The sequence below is a fragment of the Dipodomys ordii genome, unplaced genomic scaffold, assembly GCF_000151885.1.
Source record: "Dipodomys ordii isolate 6190 unplaced genomic scaffold, Dord_2.0 Scaffold191, whole genome shotgun sequence".
Classification (NCBI taxonomy): Eukaryota; Metazoa; Chordata; class Mammalia; order Rodentia; family Heteromyidae; genus Dipodomys; species Dipodomys ordii.
In genome coordinates this window covers 526,091-545,162 of record NW_012267407.1, presented here as the reverse complement: position 1 = coordinate 545,162, position 19,072 = coordinate 526,091, and the positions used below count along the sequence as shown (strand labels likewise).

The 19,072-nt window shown below is 50.2% G+C and overlaps 1 protein-coding gene across 1 annotated transcript; it reads left to right on the top strand.

The window, feature by feature from the left end:
* Positions 1 to 7,355: 7,355 nt before the first annotated feature.
* Nlrp9 (NLR family, pyrin domain containing 9) lies at positions 7,356 to 17,803 on the top strand. Its single transcript, XM_013034519.1, has 8 exons — positions 7,356 to 7,635; positions 8,717 to 10,307; positions 11,710 to 11,874; positions 13,376 to 13,543; positions 15,219 to 15,389; positions 16,032 to 16,202; positions 16,461 to 16,631; positions 17,665 to 17,803. The coding sequence occupies exons 1-8, from the start codon at positions 7,356 to 7,358 to the stop codon at positions 17,801 to 17,803; spliced, it is 2,856 nt and encodes a 951-aa protein (XP_012889973.1).
* Positions 17,804 to 19,072: the final 1,269 nt, after the last annotated feature.

Below are 19,072 nucleotides of genomic sequence, written 5' to 3'. Positions count from 1 at the left end.
TTGGATCCAGTTGTGGGGCCTGAACTCTGGGCCTGGGCGCTGTCCCTCAGCTCTTCAGCTCAAGGCTAGCACTCTACCACTTGAGCCACAGTGCCACTTGCAGCTTTTTTCTTATGTGGTGCTGAGGAATCGAACCCAGGGCCTCAGGCATGCAAGGCAAGCACTCTACCACTGAGCCACCTTCCCAGCCCCTCCACTTGTATCTCTTTGTCAATAGTTAGGGGTGAAGGAAACCTCTCCCACAAACCCATATCTAATCTATCATCTGTTTATCTCCATTCTATCTTGTCCTCTTATCTTGCTCCTCCTGAAATCTCTGTTCCTGAAGCTCAGGCAGAGCCTTGGTTAAGGTCAGCACAGGAAGGAGCAAAGATGTCTGTGTGTCTGCCTTGGATCCACCTTGTACAGCAGCATGACCTTTTCCAGTTCATAGGAAACCAAGTGGAATGCTCACACTCACAAGAGTTGCCCTCCGAGGTCGTTTCCTGGGGTATAATCTCTGACATCTGAGTCACCACGTGGCAGATAAGAGCCTTATCACCCATTAACTTAATCAGTTTGACTAGGATGAGCTGTGGACAGCCACAACAACCTGGCTTTTGGTAGACAAAAAACAATAGAACACAGGGAAGGACCTCGAGGGAATGAAGGAGGAGAGACAGAGGACAAAGAACTGTCAAAGAAATGATGAGAGAACTGACCACTGGAAAAAAGGGAGGGCTGGGAAGGTGGCTCAGTGGAAGAGTGCTCGCCTAGCATGCATGAAGCCCTGGGTTCGATTCCTCAGTACCACATACGCAGAAAAAGCCAGAAATGGTGTTGTGGCTCAAATGGTAGAGTGCTAGCCTTGAGCAAAAGAAGCTCAGGAACAGTGCCCAGGCTCTGAGTTTAAGCCCCAGGACTGGCAAAAACAAAACTATATTCACCAAAGAAGGAAAACTTAGCAGAAACGGACAAGTTTCTAGAGACATACAAACTGCATAAACTGAACCAAGAAAATATAAACCACCTAAATAAGCCAGCAACACAGATGTAAAACTCTTCAATAAAACACTAGCCAGCAAAATCCAGACACAAACAGAATGATACACTATGACCAAGCAGGCTTTGCCCCTTAAGTGCAAGGCCTGTTTAACATCACAAATCAATAAATATAATTCACCACGCCAACAGAGCCAAGGTCAAGAGCCACAGCATTATCTCAATAGATGCAGAAAAAAAATCTGACAAAATACAACATCCATTCATGTTAAAAGCTTTGGGAAGCCGGGCACTGGTGGCTCACGCCTGTAATCCTAGCTACTCAGGAGGCTGAGATCTGAGGATCACGGTTCAAAGCCAGCCCTGGCAGGAAAGACAGTGAGACTCCTATCTCCAATAAACCACCAGAAAACCGGAAGTGGCGCTGTAGCTCAAGTGGTAGAGCGCTCGCCTTGAGCTGAAGAGCTGAGGGACAGCGCCCAGGCCCAGAGTTCAAGCCCCACAACCGACAAAAAAAAAAAAAGCTTTGGGAAAGCTAAGAATAGAAGGAACATTCCTTAAAACAATAAAGGCTATATATGACAGACCAATAACCAACATCATACTGAATGGGAAAAAAAAAACCCATTTCCCCTAAAATCAGGAACAAGGCCAGGATGTCCACTTTCTCCACTTCTCTTCTATATAGTTCTCGAATTCCTAACAAGAACAATAAGTTAAGAAAAGGACATAAAGTGATTCACGTAGGGAAAGAAGAAATTGAACTATCCCTATCTGTAGATGTCATGATCTTATACCTAATGGACCAAAAAAAACCCCATCCCCAAGCTCCAAGAGCTGATCACCACCTTGGCAAAGAGGCAGGTTACAAAATTAACCCACAAAAATTGCTGGCCTTTCTGTATGCCAATAATGTGCAAGCAGAGAGAGAAATCAGAAAAACAACTCCATCTGAAATAGTCTCAAAATGAAAAACTTAGGAATCAACCCAACCAAAGACATAAAAGATCTTTATAGTGAAAACTATAAAAACAAATCTGAAGAGAGAAATAAAAAAGGATATCAGGAAATGGACAGACAGACCTGCTGTGTTCATGGATAGGTAGAATCAATATTGTAAAAATGGCCATACTGCCAGAAATAATGTACAAATTCAATATAACCCCCATCAAAATTTCAGTGATGGTCTTTACTGAGACAGAGAAAACAATCCAAAAATTCATATTAACAATAAAATACCTAGAATAGCCAAAGTAATTCTGGGCAAAAAAAAAAAATGCAGGTAATATCACAATACCAGACCCCAAACTGTACTATAGAGCCATAATATCAAAACCAGCTTGGTATTGGCATAGAAATAGAAGTGATGGCTGATAGACTAGATTAGAAGACCCAGAAATAAAAGCATACACTTGTGATTATCTGATATTTGATGAAAGTGGAGGAAAAATAGCTTCGTCAACAACTGGTGTTGGGAAAACCTGGCAGCCACATGCAGAAAACTAAAAGTGGATCCTCACTTGTCATTCAAAGTGGATCAAAGACCTCAATGGTAGACTGAAACTCTGAAACTCATGCAAGAGAGTAGGAGAAACATTAAAACTTAAAGGTAGGGCTAGAAAGGTGGCTCAGTGGTAGAGTGCCTGCCTTGAATGGATGAGGCCCTGGGTTCAATTCCTCAGCACCACATAAGCAGAAAAAGCAGGACGTGGCACTGCGGCTCAAGTGGTAGAGCGCTTGCCTTGAGCTGGAGCTGAGCGACAGAACCCAGGCCCAGAGTTCAAGCACCATGACCAACAAGAAACAAAAAAAAACAATTTGATAAAAACCCAAAACATAGGTTTAGGCAAGAACTTCTTGAATAGTGTCCCAGGGGAACAAAACAGACAGGAGAGATGCTTGACAATGGGACTACATCAAAAAGATTCTGCACTGCTAAAGACACAGTTACCAAACTAGAAAGACAGCCAGCTGGGAAAAGATCTTTAGCAGCAATACATTTGACAAGGCCTAATATCCATTATATACAGAGAGCTCAAGAAAGGAAGCCCTCCCAAACCTAATCATAATCACTAAGTGGGCAAGGGAGCTAAAAGAGAGACTTCTCAGAAGAAAAGGGAAGAATGGCACAGAAACACGCAAAGAAATGCTCACCATCTCTGGACATGAAGGAAATGCAGATCAAAACAACTCAGATTCCATCTCACCCCAGTTGGATGGGCCAACTGTTTGAATTGAAATAACAAGAAATGCTGGCAGGGATGTAGAAAAAAGGAGCCCCACTGCGCTGCTGGTGGGATTGTGAACTAGTACAGCCACTTGGGACAGCAGTCTGCAGGTTCCTCCAAATACTAAACACAGACCTTCCCTACCACCCAGCCGTACCACTCCTGGGCATCTACGCTAAGCATCACCAGCCAGGATATGACACCCATGTTGACTGCCGCACCATTCACAATAGCTCAGATATGGAAACAGCACAGATGACCCACAGTAGATGAGTGGACCCACAAAATGTGGTGCCCAATCATTAAAAAGAATAAAATAATGTCATTTGCAGGGAAATGGATGGAACTAGAACAAATCATGTAAATTGAGGTAAGCCAAGATCAGACAGACCAATGGAGCATGTTCTCTTTGATGTTCAGAAGTTAGATCTAAAATGCACTGGGGTATGATAAACTATGCAGGATTTTAGATATACATAGTGAAACCAAGAGAGGATACTCTTAGGAGAGAATCACAAAGGTGCTGTGCCTAAGCGTCTCTTCATATTTATATGAAATAATATAGATATTGAAATAAACTCCAAGATATGGAAATGAGAGACCTCTATTTTTAAAAAAAAGTTTTTCATTTTTGGCGGCTCTGTATTCTTTTCCTTGTGTATGGTGTATTCAAGCGTCTGTCTTCAGTAGGGTTGGGGGGAGGGTACAGAGCTAGAGGGAAAAGGGTGGAAAAGTGCAGCCGTGGAGCTCACTGGACACTGATGAAAGTGAACTACAAAACTCATGGGTGGAGATGGGAGGGAGGGGTGGGAGGGGATAAGGGAACAACAGACACTCACTGAACAAAAGCAAATGTCCTCATTACTTGACTCATGTATTGTAATCCCTCTGTACATCCTGTCTATAATAATAATAAATTAATAAAAATAAATACATTTCCTGCTGTATCATTTCATTTTCGGTACATCCTCATGGTGACAGATTTATGGAGCTGGGCAGGTGGCTGTGGCTGCCCCAGGGCGGGCTTTGTGCGGATAGAATCCCGGTGGCAGTGGCTTGCAGCAGTTTACAGACGGGGAGAAATGGCATGGTCATATCTGCATTACCAGTGTGAATTACTTCAGTCATAGTGTGGTATCACAGTCACATCCAAGGTCACCTTTGATGGAATGCCCACCCCTATACAAGATAGAAGTTTGGGGCCCGGCTGTCCGCCTTCCAACTTGCCAGCTCTTTATTTTTGGCCAGTCCTGGGGCTTGAACTCAGGGCCTGAGCATTGTCCCTGAGCTTCTTTTGCTCAAGGCTAACACTCTATCAGGTGAGCCACAGAGTCACTTCCAGCTTTTTCTTGTTTGTGGTACTGAGGAATTGAACCCAGGCCTCATGCATGCGAGGCGAGCACCCTATCATGGAGTCACGTTCCCAGCCCCTGGCCAGCTCTTTCTTCTCCCACTGGCTCTGAATGACCTGACAGCGGACATCCTGTGTTGGAGCTGAGGGGTGTCTCTTCAAACTCCTGGGAAAATTTGGGACCCTATCATGGGGCTGACACAGGCAGCCCAGCCCTTGGGTCAGACCTGAGCCTGAATGTTGTTCGCTGCCTTCAGAGCACTTCAGAGCCAAGTCGGATGCTGCACATGACACCGGGTGTCTGAGCCACTAGTGTACCGTGCACATCGTGACAGTGGGGGAGGGGGGTTAGGGACCAGGGAGGCCAAGTGGAGCCAAGGTGGGGCAGAGGTCAAGCCAGCTCCAGGACGGGTGGTGGGAGTAAGTTTCCAACATCTGCCAGAACATTCTCATAGCTAGCCATTGGAGGATGTCCACAGGTCTCATGCACCAATTATCCTTTTGAGTGTGTCTTAGAAAATTGAGAGAGAAATAGGAGTTGTAGGCATGGCTCAGTTGGTAGAGTGCCAGCCAATGAATGAAAGCATCAGGCACCAGGTTTGAGTGCTGGTCTTGGACACACGTAACACAGAATCGAGATGTTCAAAGTTGCTTCCTTTGGGACAGGATGGGGTTGGAGTTCAGGTGAGGAGCGCACAAGCTCCAGATTTCCTCACCAGCCTCACTGGTAGCAGGAGGAGGTTGGCTGGGGTGCTGTATTTTGCAGGGCTTCCTATTAGTGGGTCATGGGAGTACTTGGCAGTCAGCACCCAGCAATGCGGGAGGAGCTGAATCAGACCCGAGGAGCAGCATCCAATGGGAGCAGAGTTTGCTGACTGTTGTCCAATGGGGGCACAGCCTCACCTCACCTGAGTCTACTGATTGGTGGCCAGTGGGAAGCGTGCATCCAGGGCCAATCCCAGGGCAGGTCAACCTTTATCCTTTGTCTCCATAGGGGCGCTTGGGCCTGGGACAGTGCGAGGACCAGGCCCAGAGCGGGTGAGGATGGCATCTCCCTGGCCCACTTAGCATTTCTTTCTCGTCATTCTGTGCGTCTTTTCTTCATGGGATCAGTGTTCTAGAAAGGTGGCAGGTGGGGTTGAGGAGGAAAGCTGCTCTGGGCCAGCTCAACAGAGCCCTCTGTCTTGGCAGGGTGGTGAGAAGCCTGTGAGAGGTGAGAGGCCTGTGCCTCATCTCTTCACACCTGTGCTCCCCAACTCTGGACTGGGGGCTAGGGTGGGGAGAGGGGCCTCTTGGAGAAGGATTTGGGTTTGGGGCCCTTTCTTTTCCAGAATGGACCTGGAGTGGGAGGATGGGAAGGCTTGGGGATCTGGAGGGTTCCAAGGCAGGCCTGCTGGGGTGCAGGTGTCCAGAGAAAGCCAAGCCCGGGCCTGCGGAGGACGAAGTGGAAGAGGACATGGCTGGGAGAGCTGTGGCCACAGGGATTTGGCTGGTGGGCTTGGAGGCAGTGTGCTCACGTGCGGGGATGTGGGAGAGACCCCAGTGGTGGGCTGCGGAGACACCAACAAGCACCTCGCACAAGCGCAGACGGGTGGCAGGGAGGCCCTGGGGGGTGGGTGGCCGGCAGATCGTGAAAAGTGAGGACCCTTCCTCTCCCCCCAGCCCGCAGAGGGGAGCAGGTGGTGACGATGGCTCCTTTGTGGCGGCTTGGGCTTCGGCAAAGAGGGGGAGGTTAAAGATGAGATCGGGCACACGTGAGGCCTCACAGGATTGTGGTAAAGGACACATGGCCTCAATTTACCACTGCAAACCATCTGCGATGCAGCTGCCGTGGTGTTGTATTTAGTATCCACACTGAATTGGTGTCCATGAAACTGTCCCATCCCCCCTCCAGCCCCCTCCCCAGCCTCTTCCCAGCCTTCCTGTGTCTGTAGTCTGCCCTAAGTACCCCAACCCAGAGGAACTGCTCAGTAGCTGCCTCGCACACACCTGGCTTGGTTCGCATTGGAGAATCTCAAGGTTTGTCCACGTGGTGGTGTGTACTGGGTTCTGTCCTAATCGCAGCGGAACGCCGGTCCACTGCCACGCCAGGCCAGGCATTCACTCGCGCGTCTGGCTGGCATGGAGTTCACCCCAGATCTTGTCCACTGTGCCCCACGACCCCATGAACCCCACTGGAGGATTCTGAGAGTTTTTGGCACACGGGGTTTTGTTTATGATGGGGGGTTGGTGTTGGGAAATGGGCAAATATACGGGGATGCAAGTGGGTGTCTGATAGCGCTTGTGCACGTGGGGCTGACATGGACTGGGGACCCAGCTACCAGGAACTCACTGGTTACTCAAATAGTCATGGTACGGTGATGAGTCCTGGAGAGAGGAAATGTGTGTGTGTGTGCACATGTGCGTGTGCCAGCTCACATGCTCCTGACTGCCATTAGTCCTACTGATGAAAGCCGTGAGGCTCACTAATGGGAGGGATCTTTGCAAGCATTTAGGGGTTCCATTGGTTACCCCCAGAGATGCCAGCATGACTACATCAGGTGCAGTTGATGCCATGGACCATACAAGGGACTCCCCAAATCCATGCACCTAACCGCGTTTCCTTAGGAAAATTTGAAGCATTAATGGAGATGCTGTGGTGCACACAGAGCTCCAGCCTTGGGTTAGGCAGGAAGCAGCTGGGTGAAGGACGGGGGTGGAGGGGTGGTCTTCATCCGTGTCCAGCTGTGGGAACTTCACTCTGCCGTCCTCCCACAGGTGTCTCTTAGTCCTTTGTTCTGAAGGCTTGAATCAAGATGGCTGAATCATATTTTTCCGAATTGGGCTTGGTGCAGTACCTGGGCAGGCTCACATATGAAGAGTTTGGGAGGTTTAAGGAGCTCCTCCAGTGTGAACCTCTGAAATCCCAGCTCCCGCCCATCCCCTGGCCGGAGATCAACAGCGCCTCAGAGGAAGAACTGGCCAGGTTTCTGGTGGGGCACTACCCTGGCAGGCAGGTGTGGGACATGACCTTGAGCCTCCTCCTGCAGATTGATAGGAAGGATCTCTGGATGCAGGTGCAGGAAGAGATGGGAAGTAAGTTCAGGGCGGAGGGTCAGAGGGTACGGGGTGGGGCTTGGTTCACTGGGCTCTTCCTGTCATGAAGGTTAATGTCATTGTTGGCTGGTGGTCTGTCCACCTGGCCGCAGGTGTGGGCTGAACCATGGGGGTTTCAGAGTCGTACCCCAGTGCTGGTCATTCCAGGACCAGCCTTGGGCAGTGATGGGAAAGCGATCTGACCCCCTGCCCAGCTAGGTGTTGCCCTGTGTTTCTCTTCTAGGCTGAGTCTCTTCTTTGACAGGGTGTTCTGGAAGGTCATGAAATAAACTTTACACTAGTGTCTTTTTTCCCTGTTCATTGTCGGTTGTGGGGCATGGGCACCATTCCTGAGTGCCTCTACTCAAGGCTAGCATTCTACCACTTTGAGCCACAGCCCCACTTCTGGATTTTCAGTAGTTGATTGGAGATAAGAGTCTCACGGGGACTTTTCTTCCCTGGCTGGCTTCAAATCCTGACCCTCAGATCTCAGCATCCTGAGTAGCTGGGATTACAGATGTGAGCCACCGGTGCCCAGTGAGTTTCTATTTATGTTTGCTTCATGTGTAATTTTTTTTTTTTTGGGTCCGGTCGTGGGGCCTGAACTCTGGGCCTGGGCCTGTCCCTCAGCTCTTCAGCTCAAGGCCAGTGCTCTACCACTTGAGCCACAGTGCCACTTCCGGCTTTTTTTTTCTATTTTGCTTATGTGGTGCTGGGGAATCGAACCCAGGGCCTCATGCATGCAAGGCAAGTGCTCTACCACTGAGCCACCATCCCAGCCCCATGTGTAATTTTTTTGAGTTAAAAATTTTTTTTGTTAGTCTTGGGGCTTGAACCCAGACCTGGGCGCTGTCCCTGAGCTCTTTTTGCTCAAAGCTAATACTCTACCACTTCAAGCCACAGCGCCACTTCTAGTTTTCTAGTGGTTTATTGGAGATAAGAGTCTCATGGACTTTCCTGCCTGGGATGGTTTGAACTGTGATCCTCAGCTCTCAGCCTCCTGAGTAGCTGGGATGATAGGTGTGAGCCACAGGCACCGGGCTGCCTCACATTCTGTTTTCTGTTGTTCTTGTTAATACAGATACATCCTTTGCCTACAGAAAGCAAATGAGGGAAAAATTCCAGCAGGTGTGGGAAAGGGAAACCTGCCTTCAAGTCCCCGATGAGTTCTATAAAAATACCATGAGGCCCCAGTACACATGGCTGTGCAATGCATTTGCTCACCAGGTAGCCAGCGGCGTCACCGCAGTCCTGTTTGGCCCAGAGGGCATCGGGAAAACAACGCTTCTGAGAAGGCTGATGCTGGACTGGGCGGAGGGAACCCTCTGGGAGGGCAGATTCATGTTCGTGTTCTTCTTTGCGGTCTACGAGATCAACTCAGTGGTGGAGACCAGTCTGGCAGAGCTGGTCTCCAGGGACTGGCCCGGGGCCTCTGCGGTCATCGGCGAGATGTTCTCCCAGCCAGAGAGAACCCTGTTCATCCTGGATGGGTTTGAGAAGCTTAACTTTGACCTGGAAATTCGGACTGACTTGTGCACCAAGTGGGATCAGAGACAGCCGACCCCCGTTATCCTGAGCAGCTTGCTGCAGAAAGAGCTGCTCCCTGAATCATCCCTGCTGCTTGGGCTACGGAATGCCAGAGAGATGATCCCCATCCATTACTTGTTGAAGCAGCCAAAGGACATCATGATCTTCCATTTCTCGAATATTCTGCTAGAGTTGTATTTCTCCCAGTTCTTCCATGTTCCAGAACATGCGTCTGCGGCCCTGGAGTTCGTGCAGTCCAGGTTGGATCTGTTGTCTGTGTGCAACCGGCCCATCTTCTGCCGGATGACCTGCAGATGTTTGAAATGGCAGCTCGAGTCAGGGGACTACTTTAGAATGTCCGCCCACAACATCACTTCTTTCTACGTATCCTTCCTCACAAGTGCATTCAAAAGAAGATATCTGAAATGCTCACCAGATCAGAATAGGGCCCAGCTCCAAAGCCTCTGCATGCTAGCTGCACACGGAATGTGGACACGCATGTTTGTGTTCAGCTGTGGGGACCTGGCCAGATTTGGGGTCTCCTCAGTAGACATCCTGCTGTGGCTGGGCCTGGACATCCTTCAGCCCAGCGGCCAGTGCTTCATCTTCAGGGACCTGGCCATGCAGTCGTTTTTGGCCGCCATGTTTTATTTCTTCAACGAATCTACAGATGCTGCTTTTGGTAGTGTGGCTCAGCTGGTGTCAGCGGTCTTATGTGACAGCCAGAGCCATTTGTTTGTGGAAGGAGTGTTCGTGTATGGACTCACGGATGAGACAACAAGGAAGGAGCTGGAGACCTCACTCGGTTTCCTGCTGTCAAAGAACAAGAAGCTGGAGATCATGCAAGCTCTAACGTGTCTCCGAGAGCGGGGCGAGGCCATGAGCCTCCTAGAGTTGTTCCAAGGCTTGATGGAAACCAGGGATGAGGCCTTTATGGGCAGCGTGCTAGATCTATTCGAAGAAATGTCGCTCACAATTTGCGAGATGGATCACTTCATTGTGGCCACCTCCTGCCTGGAACACTGCCGGAGGCTGAGGACGCTGCGCCTGTGCATCCACACCATCTTCCAGGACTCCAAGCACATCTGGGACCTGGAGGAACATGGGAGCAACAGGACGTTCCGAGGCCACCGAGGGGAGGACGGGTGAGTACAGCTGGGAGCCTCACTCCCCTTGCCCCCTAGCTTTTGCAGGTGCACTGCAGAGGCCCCAGGGAGGGGAGGGGAGGAGAGGGGAAGGGAGGACTGGGCTGGGCTGGTGGCTTTTACTGTTTGCAAGCTGGCTGTCTTCACACCATGGTGCCTGTGGCTGCCCCCAGCAAGGTACCACTAGGGGACACCCAGCATCCTCTGCTCCGCCCCACAAGCCCTCCCCTCAGCCCTCTGCCTGGCAACCCTTGTGGGGCTTAGGCCCCAGCACATGTTGGAGCTGTCCAGTATGTGGACCCCAGACAGGGCAATGTTGATGCACATAGCTTGTTGTTCACCAAACCTCAACCCGTGTTCACATAGAAAAGAGGAGGAAGTGGAAGACAAGAACACAAGATGCCAGCTATCTTGTCTGGAGGTCACACAGCTCATGATGTTCTACTGAGACCTCTTTCCTCACCTCAGTTGCTCATGCCTGAGTGCTGTGTTCTCATTGTACAGTGCTGAGGCTTGAATTCAGAGCCTCGCACTCTTCCTGGGCTCTTTTAGCTCATGGCTGGAGCTCTACCGCTTGAGCCACACCTCCACTTCTGGCTTTTTGCTGATGAATTGAAGAGGTTCATGGATTTTTTTCTGCCCAGGCTGGATCTGAAGATCACAGTCTTCTGAGTATCTGGGATTATTGGGGCCTCCCTGGGAGTTCATTTTCTTAGCCCCTGTTTCATGGTCACTCAGTCTACCTGGCTGGAGTTGTACCTGTTTAGGCCTACTAGCTTAGTCAGAAATAAGGTCTGGCAAATTTGGAGAATGTCTTGAAGTGAACCCGTGGAGAACTGGTTTCTTCTCCTGCAGGAATCTGTGTGAATTCAGGAGATTCTGCAGGGTACTCGGCTGTATCCCAGACCTGCAGAGGCTGGAGCTGCACAGGTTCAGGATCACCATTGGGTACCTTAGAATTCTCTTTTCAGCACTGGCTAACTGTACAGGCAGCCTCCAGAGCTTGTGGTGAGTCTGATTCTTACCTGTCCTTTAGATAGACACAGGTTTCCATCTTCTTTCTGCTTCCTTAGGGGAAAGACCACAGTGTAAATGCAGGGCTGCTGTCATGTGAGGCTAGCGAGAGCAGAAGTTGACACAGATGAATTCTGATGTTATACATGCACATTTATATTTCTCATGACAAAAGCCTGTACATTTAGTTTATGAATACCTACATCTCTAGTTTATAAATGTGTGTGTGTGTGCACGCACTAGGTATATTCCTTGTAGCTGACAATATCCTAGATATAGATGTTGGCCATCACAGTATTTCTTTGCCATGAAGAAACTGGACAGTGGAGGAGTGAGTGTTCTACCAGCGTCATTCAGATGGCATGACGTGCTCTCTCCTCGTCTGCAGGAGCACCTGTATGCCTTCTGGAGATTATGAGCGAGAATTTTTTGAGGCAGTGCTTCGTAGCCCTTACCTGAGGCAGGTGAATCTGTATGGAACCGGCTTCGAGGAGAATGTCACCATCTTATGTGACACACTGATGAAGCCAGACAACACCGTGGAGGACTTGATGTAAGTCACTTAGTGTAAGGCATGTGTGTGCAGAGATGACCTGGTCCAGGCAGCTCCATGCTGCCCACGTTCTCTGCCGGAAGCCATGGCTCTGGCCTTCAGCCCTCATGCTTTTCATGGCTGCCATTGTCTTGTTCTCTTGGTGGGGGGGGGGAGGGTGCACAGGAAGGTGGAGGTAGGGTCAGAGCACACCCCACCTTCCTCATCCCTGCCACTCATGCAGGCCTCTGCTCCGGAAGCATCCTGACACTCTGGTCTCTTCTCTCCCTCTAAGCATTCCTGAACTAGAACTCCACTCCCTCTGAGCACCAGAGCACACCACACCAATCATGAGCATGCTGTCTGCCCTGAGCTAAAGTGACTGCTCTGACAAAGCAGTTTCTGCCTCCTCTCGTGAATGAGGGACTTCTAGGCACACCAATTTATTTATTTTACCAGAAATAACACCAGGGAAGTCATTCAGGTAGCAATGAACAAAACCAACTCACGAAAAACAGGAAGTGTGTCACCCCTTACCATTGCAACTTCAACGGACTTGCACTTTCTGTTAATGACTTATGTGGACACTCAGGATAGATGTGAAGGTGGATTACAGGTGTGCACCACTGTTCCTGGCTTGTTGTGATTTCTATGCTGATGAGCTGGGCCTTGGTGGGCTCCTGGCTGGGGAGCTGGTGCCCAGATGGCCCAAGCCAGGCTTACTGGCTGGAGCTCCTTGGGGGAGGATGTGGTAAGTCATCCCTGGGAATGTGATGCTGTTTCCTTAAAAGCCACAACACCTGTGAGCTGAGTTCCCACATCAGCAGAGGTGTGGATGTGCCTCGTTCACTGCTGCAGGCTGGAGCCACTGGACACTAGGCCCTTCTAGACCTGGCCAACATGTGTTTCCATCTCACAAGCCACATTATCTCTGTCGAATCATAATACACTAAGTGAGTCGATTTCAGGTCTATGATCTCTAGAACTTCGTTCAACCTGACCTTGATTTATAGCCAGTTTGTCAGAAGCAATCTTGGGGGCCTGTCTCTGACATGCCGAGGACTCAGCTCTCCATCCACGGGGTGTGATAAACTCCCTGCTCATACTCACCCCTGATATCACTGCAACTGTCTATGCAGGGAGTTGTGTATCTCTGTCTGTGCTTTCAAACAACCTAGAGCACATGCCATGGGTCGACGTGTTAAGACAGGAACCCAGACCACGATTCAGTCAGTGTGCAATCTTTTTTTTTTTTTTTTTGGCTGGTCATGGAGCTTGAATTCTGGGCCTGGGCACTGTTCTGAGCTCTTCAGCTCAAGGCTAGTGCTCTATGACTTGAGCCATAGCACCCACTTCCAGCTTTTTCTGTGTATGTGGTGCTGAGGAATTGAACCCAGGGCCTCATGCATGCAAGGCAGGCACTCTACCACTGAGCTACCTTCCCAGCCCCCAGTGTGCAATTTTGTGCAGACCATCTATCACCACAGGTGGTCCCAACCTGTGATGTGTGTCTCCCGTGCAGGCTGGGGAAGTGTAACATCTTGACGAGGCATTGCGAGAGCTTCAGCTTCGTCATAAAGTATCAGAGGCTGCGGTGTCTGTCCTTGGTGGACAATCCTATTGGGAACAGAGGGGTGAAGCTTCTCTGTGGAGGCCTGAAGGACCCAAACTGCATCCTGAACACCCTCATGTGCGTACACGGTGGGGGTCTCAATGCCTGCATAGGGCTCCAGCCACTGGAGAACCTGCCAGCTGCTCACTGGGTGGATGCTGTCATATTTCCTTCTTTTTTTAATTTTCTTTTTGTTGGCCTTGGGTCTTGAGCTCTGGCCTGGGCGCTGTCCCTCAGCTCTTCAGCTCAAGGTGAGCACTCTACCACTTGAGCCACAGTGCCACTTCCAGTTTTTCTGGTGGTTGATTGGAGATAAATCTCAGACTTTCCTGCCCGGGGTGGCTTTGAACCGAGATCTACAGATCTCAGCTAGGATCCTCAGAGAGCTAGGATGATAGGAGTGAGCCACTGGTGCCCAGCTTCATTTTTCAATTAGGAATGTTGAGCTTGAAGTGATACAAACTTCAAGGATAGTAAATATGGACACTAAACTGGTTGAGGAAAAGGAGCACCGAGGTCTAAAAGGTCAGATGCTGTGGCAGATGTCAAGGAGAAATGACACGGGAAGACAGGAGTCATTGGCTATTGAACAATTGCTTCTTAAATTTTTTTTGTACATACAGCCGATTGAATTAAGGTGCAATCAATGGCTGATAGCTGATTGAGCTATGATGTTCATTTTTTTGTCGGTCTTGGGGCTTGAACTCAGAGCCTGAGTGCTGTCCCTGAACTGCCTTGTGCTAAGTGCTCTACTTGAGCCACAGCACCATTTCTGTTTTTGTCAGTTGTGGGTCTTGAACTCTAGGCCTGGGAGCTATCATGGAGCTCAAGGCGAGAGTTCTACCACTTGAGCCACAGTGCCACTTCTGATTTTCTGGTGGTTTATTGGAGATAGGAGTCTCTCAGACTTTCCTGCCCAGGCTGGCAATCCTCAGATCTCAGTCTCTCAAGTAGCTAGGATTACAGGCATGAGCCACAAGTACCCACCAGAGTCACTCTGATTTTAAGAGTTCAAATGTCTTAACTACCATTTGAATCCATAAAAGCTTGCTGGGCACTGGTGGCCTGTGCCTTTCCTCCAGCTATTTGGGAGGATCACAGTTCAAGGACAACCCAGGAAGAAAAGCTTCCAAGCTTCCCTTTCAATGGAGAGCTGCGATGGAAGCTGGCGGTGTGAGGGCACCTATCCCCAGCCTTGGAAAGCGAGCCTCCACTTGGGGCTCAGTGCTGAGTGTGCCTGTCTTAGCAAGCACGAGGGACTGAGTTCAAGTCTCAGTACAAAAAAATGCTTAAAATTGAAAGTAAAGCTGCCAGTCTTGTTGAGGAGTATGCATCAGAGAACATGTTATGCTATCATCAAATGATTAACAGATTTTTCAAAAGGCAGATACAATTTCATTAATCCAGATGAAGAGGCTTTCATCTGGGCTGGGAAGGTGGCTCAGTGGTAGAGCGCTTGCCTTGCATGTCTGAGGCGCTGGGTTCAATTCCTCAGTACCACATAAGCAAAAAGAAAAAAAGCCAGAAGTGGCGCTGTGGCTCAAGTGGTAGAGCACTAGCCTTGAGCTGAAGAGCTGAGGGACAGCGCCCAGGCCCAGAGTTTAGGCCCCATGACCGGACCCCCCCAAAAAACAAAAAAAAACATGAAAACGCAGACTATCAGGAGAGGAACATCTACTGCAGGGAGTATTAGGATTGCCTTGCCCCAGAGAGGCAGAGCAGGTGACAGGTGTGTGTTTGTGTGTGTCTGCAGGTTGTCATACTGCTGTCTCACCCAGGTCGCTTGTGACTACATTGCCCAAGCCCTTCGGGTGAACCGATCTCTGTCTCTGCTTGACATGGGGTCAAATTTCCTGGAGGATGTTGGGGCGGTGAATCTGTGTAAAGCCTTGCGACAACCAGACTGCAGCCTACAGGAGCTCTGGTAGGGGTGGTCAGGTTTCCCCTGAGGGGACCTCATTAAGAGATGTGGCCTGGGGAGGTGATGGATCAGGGGGCTAAGCCCCCAGGAATGGGGTGAGTACCCCAGACACCACATCCCTTCAGCACATGAGGTCACAGGTGCTAAGAACCAGAAATTGGGGACCACACAGTGTCAGCAAACCCACAGAGACATCTATCAATGTCCACTGTCTATGTATCTGTTTTTATCTTCTCCACTTCTCCTTTCTTTTTGCTTTTTGTTGGTTGTGGGACCTGAACTCTGGGCCTGGGCGCTGTCCCTCAGCTCTTCAGCTCAAGGCGAGCGCTCAACCACTTGAGCCACAGCACCACTTCCAGTTTTCTAGTGGTTAATTGGAGATAAGAGTCTCACATTTTCCTGCTTGGGCTGGTTTTGAACTATGATCCTCACCATCTCAGCCTCCTAGGATGACAGATGTGAGCCATTAGCACCTGGCTTTCCCCCTTTCCTTTCTTTTATGAGAGTAATGGAGGTGTGAGCTTGGGGACAGAGCGGGAGGGTGGGGTGGTCATTAGTGGGGCTTCACGATTTCTTCATGAGTCAGTGAAGGTGAGCAGAGCTGCTGAGGGGCCTCCATACCTGGATGTGTGCTTCATCCTCCAGGCTGCCAGGCTGTTACTTCACTTCTGGGTGCTGCGAGGTCTTCTCCGAGGCAATGACCTGCAATGGTAACCTAAAGACCCTGAAACTCGGGGGCAACAAAATCCAGGATTCCGGCGTAAAACTCCTGTGCGAGGCCCTGCAGCACCCCAAGTGTGGACTGCAGACGCTCGGGTGAGTTGCTGCTGGCTGTGGCCTCGGGATGAGAGGAACCAAGGGCTGGGAGGTTGGGAAACGTGTCTGTCTGGCACAGAATCCTGCATTCTATGTTGTAAGATGGGGTCATGTGGGCCCGGCTGGCCCTTTGTGGGAGGGCCTGTTCTGACCTTCAAGCCGTAGTCCTGTCCCTCAGGTCTGAGGGTCTGGCCTGTATGCTGCTCGAGGGCGTGGAGATGGCATAGGACAGCATTCCCCCTGCTGTGTCCCATCCAGGCTGGACATGTGTCCGCTCACCTCCGACTGCTGTGGAGACCTTGCCGCGGCCCTCACCAGCTGCCCATCGCTCAGGAGGCTGAGCCTGGACTGGGTGGCCTTTGACTATGCGGGTGTGGAGGCACTGTGCGTGGCGCTCAGCCACCAGGACTGCACCCTGGAGCTGCTGGGGTGAGTGCTGTGTGTGGGTAATGTGATGCATGGGGGTGGGATGAGGCCAGGCATGGGCGCCATAGCCTTGCTTGGCTTGGCCTCTGCGTGGTTCTATGATGGCGTTCTAGGACCTGTAGTGCCCTGCTGAGGACGGTGCTGCACCGATCATCCGAGTACCTGTGGGGACAGCCCTTTACCAGGACAGCTGCGTGCAGCATGCGAAGACCAGCTGTGGGCAGAAGGGGGTCAAGGCACAAGGAACAGATGAGAAGTGCTTGTGTGTTTCCAGTGGTGATTCTGTGGAATGGCTGCTTTAAAGAGCCTCCCAGAATGCTCCAGGGTGGAGACAGACCAGGCTGATTATTATCCAAGCTGTGAATGGAACAACAACAACAACAAAAATATATATATAGTGGTGGTGGTGGTCATGGGCCTTGAACTCTGGGCTTGGGCGCTGTCCCTCAGCTCTTCAGCTCAAGGTGAGTGCTGCTCTACCACTTGAGCCACAGTGCCACTTCCAGTTTTTCTGGTGGTTTGTTGGAGATAAGAGTCTCAGGGACTTTTCTACCTGGGCTGGCTTTGAACCGTGATTCTCAGATCTCAGCCTCCTGAGTAGCTAGGATTATAGGCGTGAGGCATTGGTGCCTGGCTTATAATTTTTCTTTTTGGGGTCCGGTTGTGGGGCCTGAACTCTGGGCCTGGGCGCTGTCCCTCAGCTCTTCAGCTCAAGGCTAGCGCTCTACCACTTGAGCCATAGCGCCACTTCTGCTTTTTTTCTTTTTGCTTACATGGTGCTGAGGAATCCAACCCAGGGCCTCATACATACAAGGCAAGCGCTCTACCACTGAGCCACCTTCCCAGGCCTGTTTTTGATTTTTTTTAAAACCAAACTTCAACCTTTCTTTTTCCGGACCGTGACTGGAACACACAAGGATTCGCGCTCGCTCGCTGGGCGCCGGGCCTGGCACCCAGGGAGGCCAGAGGTATGGCGGGCGTAGGGCATGGAGGAGCTACTGAACATATGCCGAGAAAGCTGTGTCTGTTTCCACAGTCTGGACAAAGCTCTGCTGGATGAGGACTCGCAGAAGCTTCTGGAAGTGGTGGTGGAGAAGCGCGTCCCCCCACTGACCATCACACACCAGCCCTGGCTCAGCGAGGAGTACCAGCTGAGGGGGGTTCCTGAGCTCTAGTCCCAGGTGTGAACTGCTCCACATCTCCTCCTTCACCAGTGCACAGCTCTTCCTGGCATATCCTTTCCCAAAAACCTGTCACGCAGGTGTGGCAGCTGAGATGTGGTGTTACTGTCCATGGTGCCTTGCTCCCCACGGTTAGAACAACACATTAAAGGAGTGTTAAGCATGGTAGGATGGATTTGTCTTCTTGGTGGGTGTGTTCTGGGTGTTGGCTTGAGTTTCAAGGAATCATGATCGTGTTTCTGTGTTAGGTGGGATTTTAGCATGTGTGTCCACGCGGTGTGTGACCTGCCTTTCCATAGGACAGGCCACAGACCACGTGTTGTTCAAAGCATGAGTCTGTGTTTGTAGTCCAAAATCTGGAAAGACCAACACAGATCTGCAAAAAGTAATTTCAAACATAAAGATCTTCTGCTCCAGCTGAAGAGTCAAGAGAATTCTGTATAAGCCACTTTGCACAAGAAATGGCACACGCTGGTGGTTCATGCCTGTCATCCTAGCTACTCAAGAGGCTGAGATCTGAGGATCACGGTTCAAAGCCAGCCTGGGCAGGAAAGTCTGTGAGATTTTTTTTTTGCCAGTTGTGGGGCCTGAACTCTGGGCCTAAGCACTGTCACTATGCTCTTCGGCTTAAGGCTAGCACTCTACCATTTGAGCCATAGCACCACTTTCAGCCTTTTCTGCATATGTGGTGATGAGGAATTGAACCCAGGGCCTAAAGTATGCAAGGCAAGCGCTCTACCACTGAGCCACCTTCCCAGCCCAGTCCATGAGATTCTTATCTCCAATAAATACCAGAAAACCCTTAGTTGTGCTGTGGCTCAAGTGGTAGAGTGCTAGCCTTGAGCTGAAGACCTCATAGGCCAAGTTCAAGCCCCACAACTGCCAAAAATACCACCCCCCCAAACAAAAAGAAATGGGACAGTAACATTCAAGTAGAAGCTCTGAGGTCAGGCTCGATCCTACAGTCCTGTAAGACTGTAGTCCAACAACTGGGTCCCAGCCTATCTCCTTTTAGAACCCAGGTTTTTTAAACAAAATGGAATTCTATTCCATTTAGGCACATTTACAATAATTACATCTTTTTGCTTCTTTTGTGTCAGCCATGGGGCTTGAACTCGGCCTGGGCTTGTTTTTGCTGTAATGCTTTTTTTCTCTTTTTGGTGGGGGGAGCGGGAATGTGTTGGAGAAAAGGTTTTCATGGAGTTTCCTGCCTGGGCTGGCTTTGAACTGCAATCCTCAGATCTCCACCTCCTAAGTAGCTAA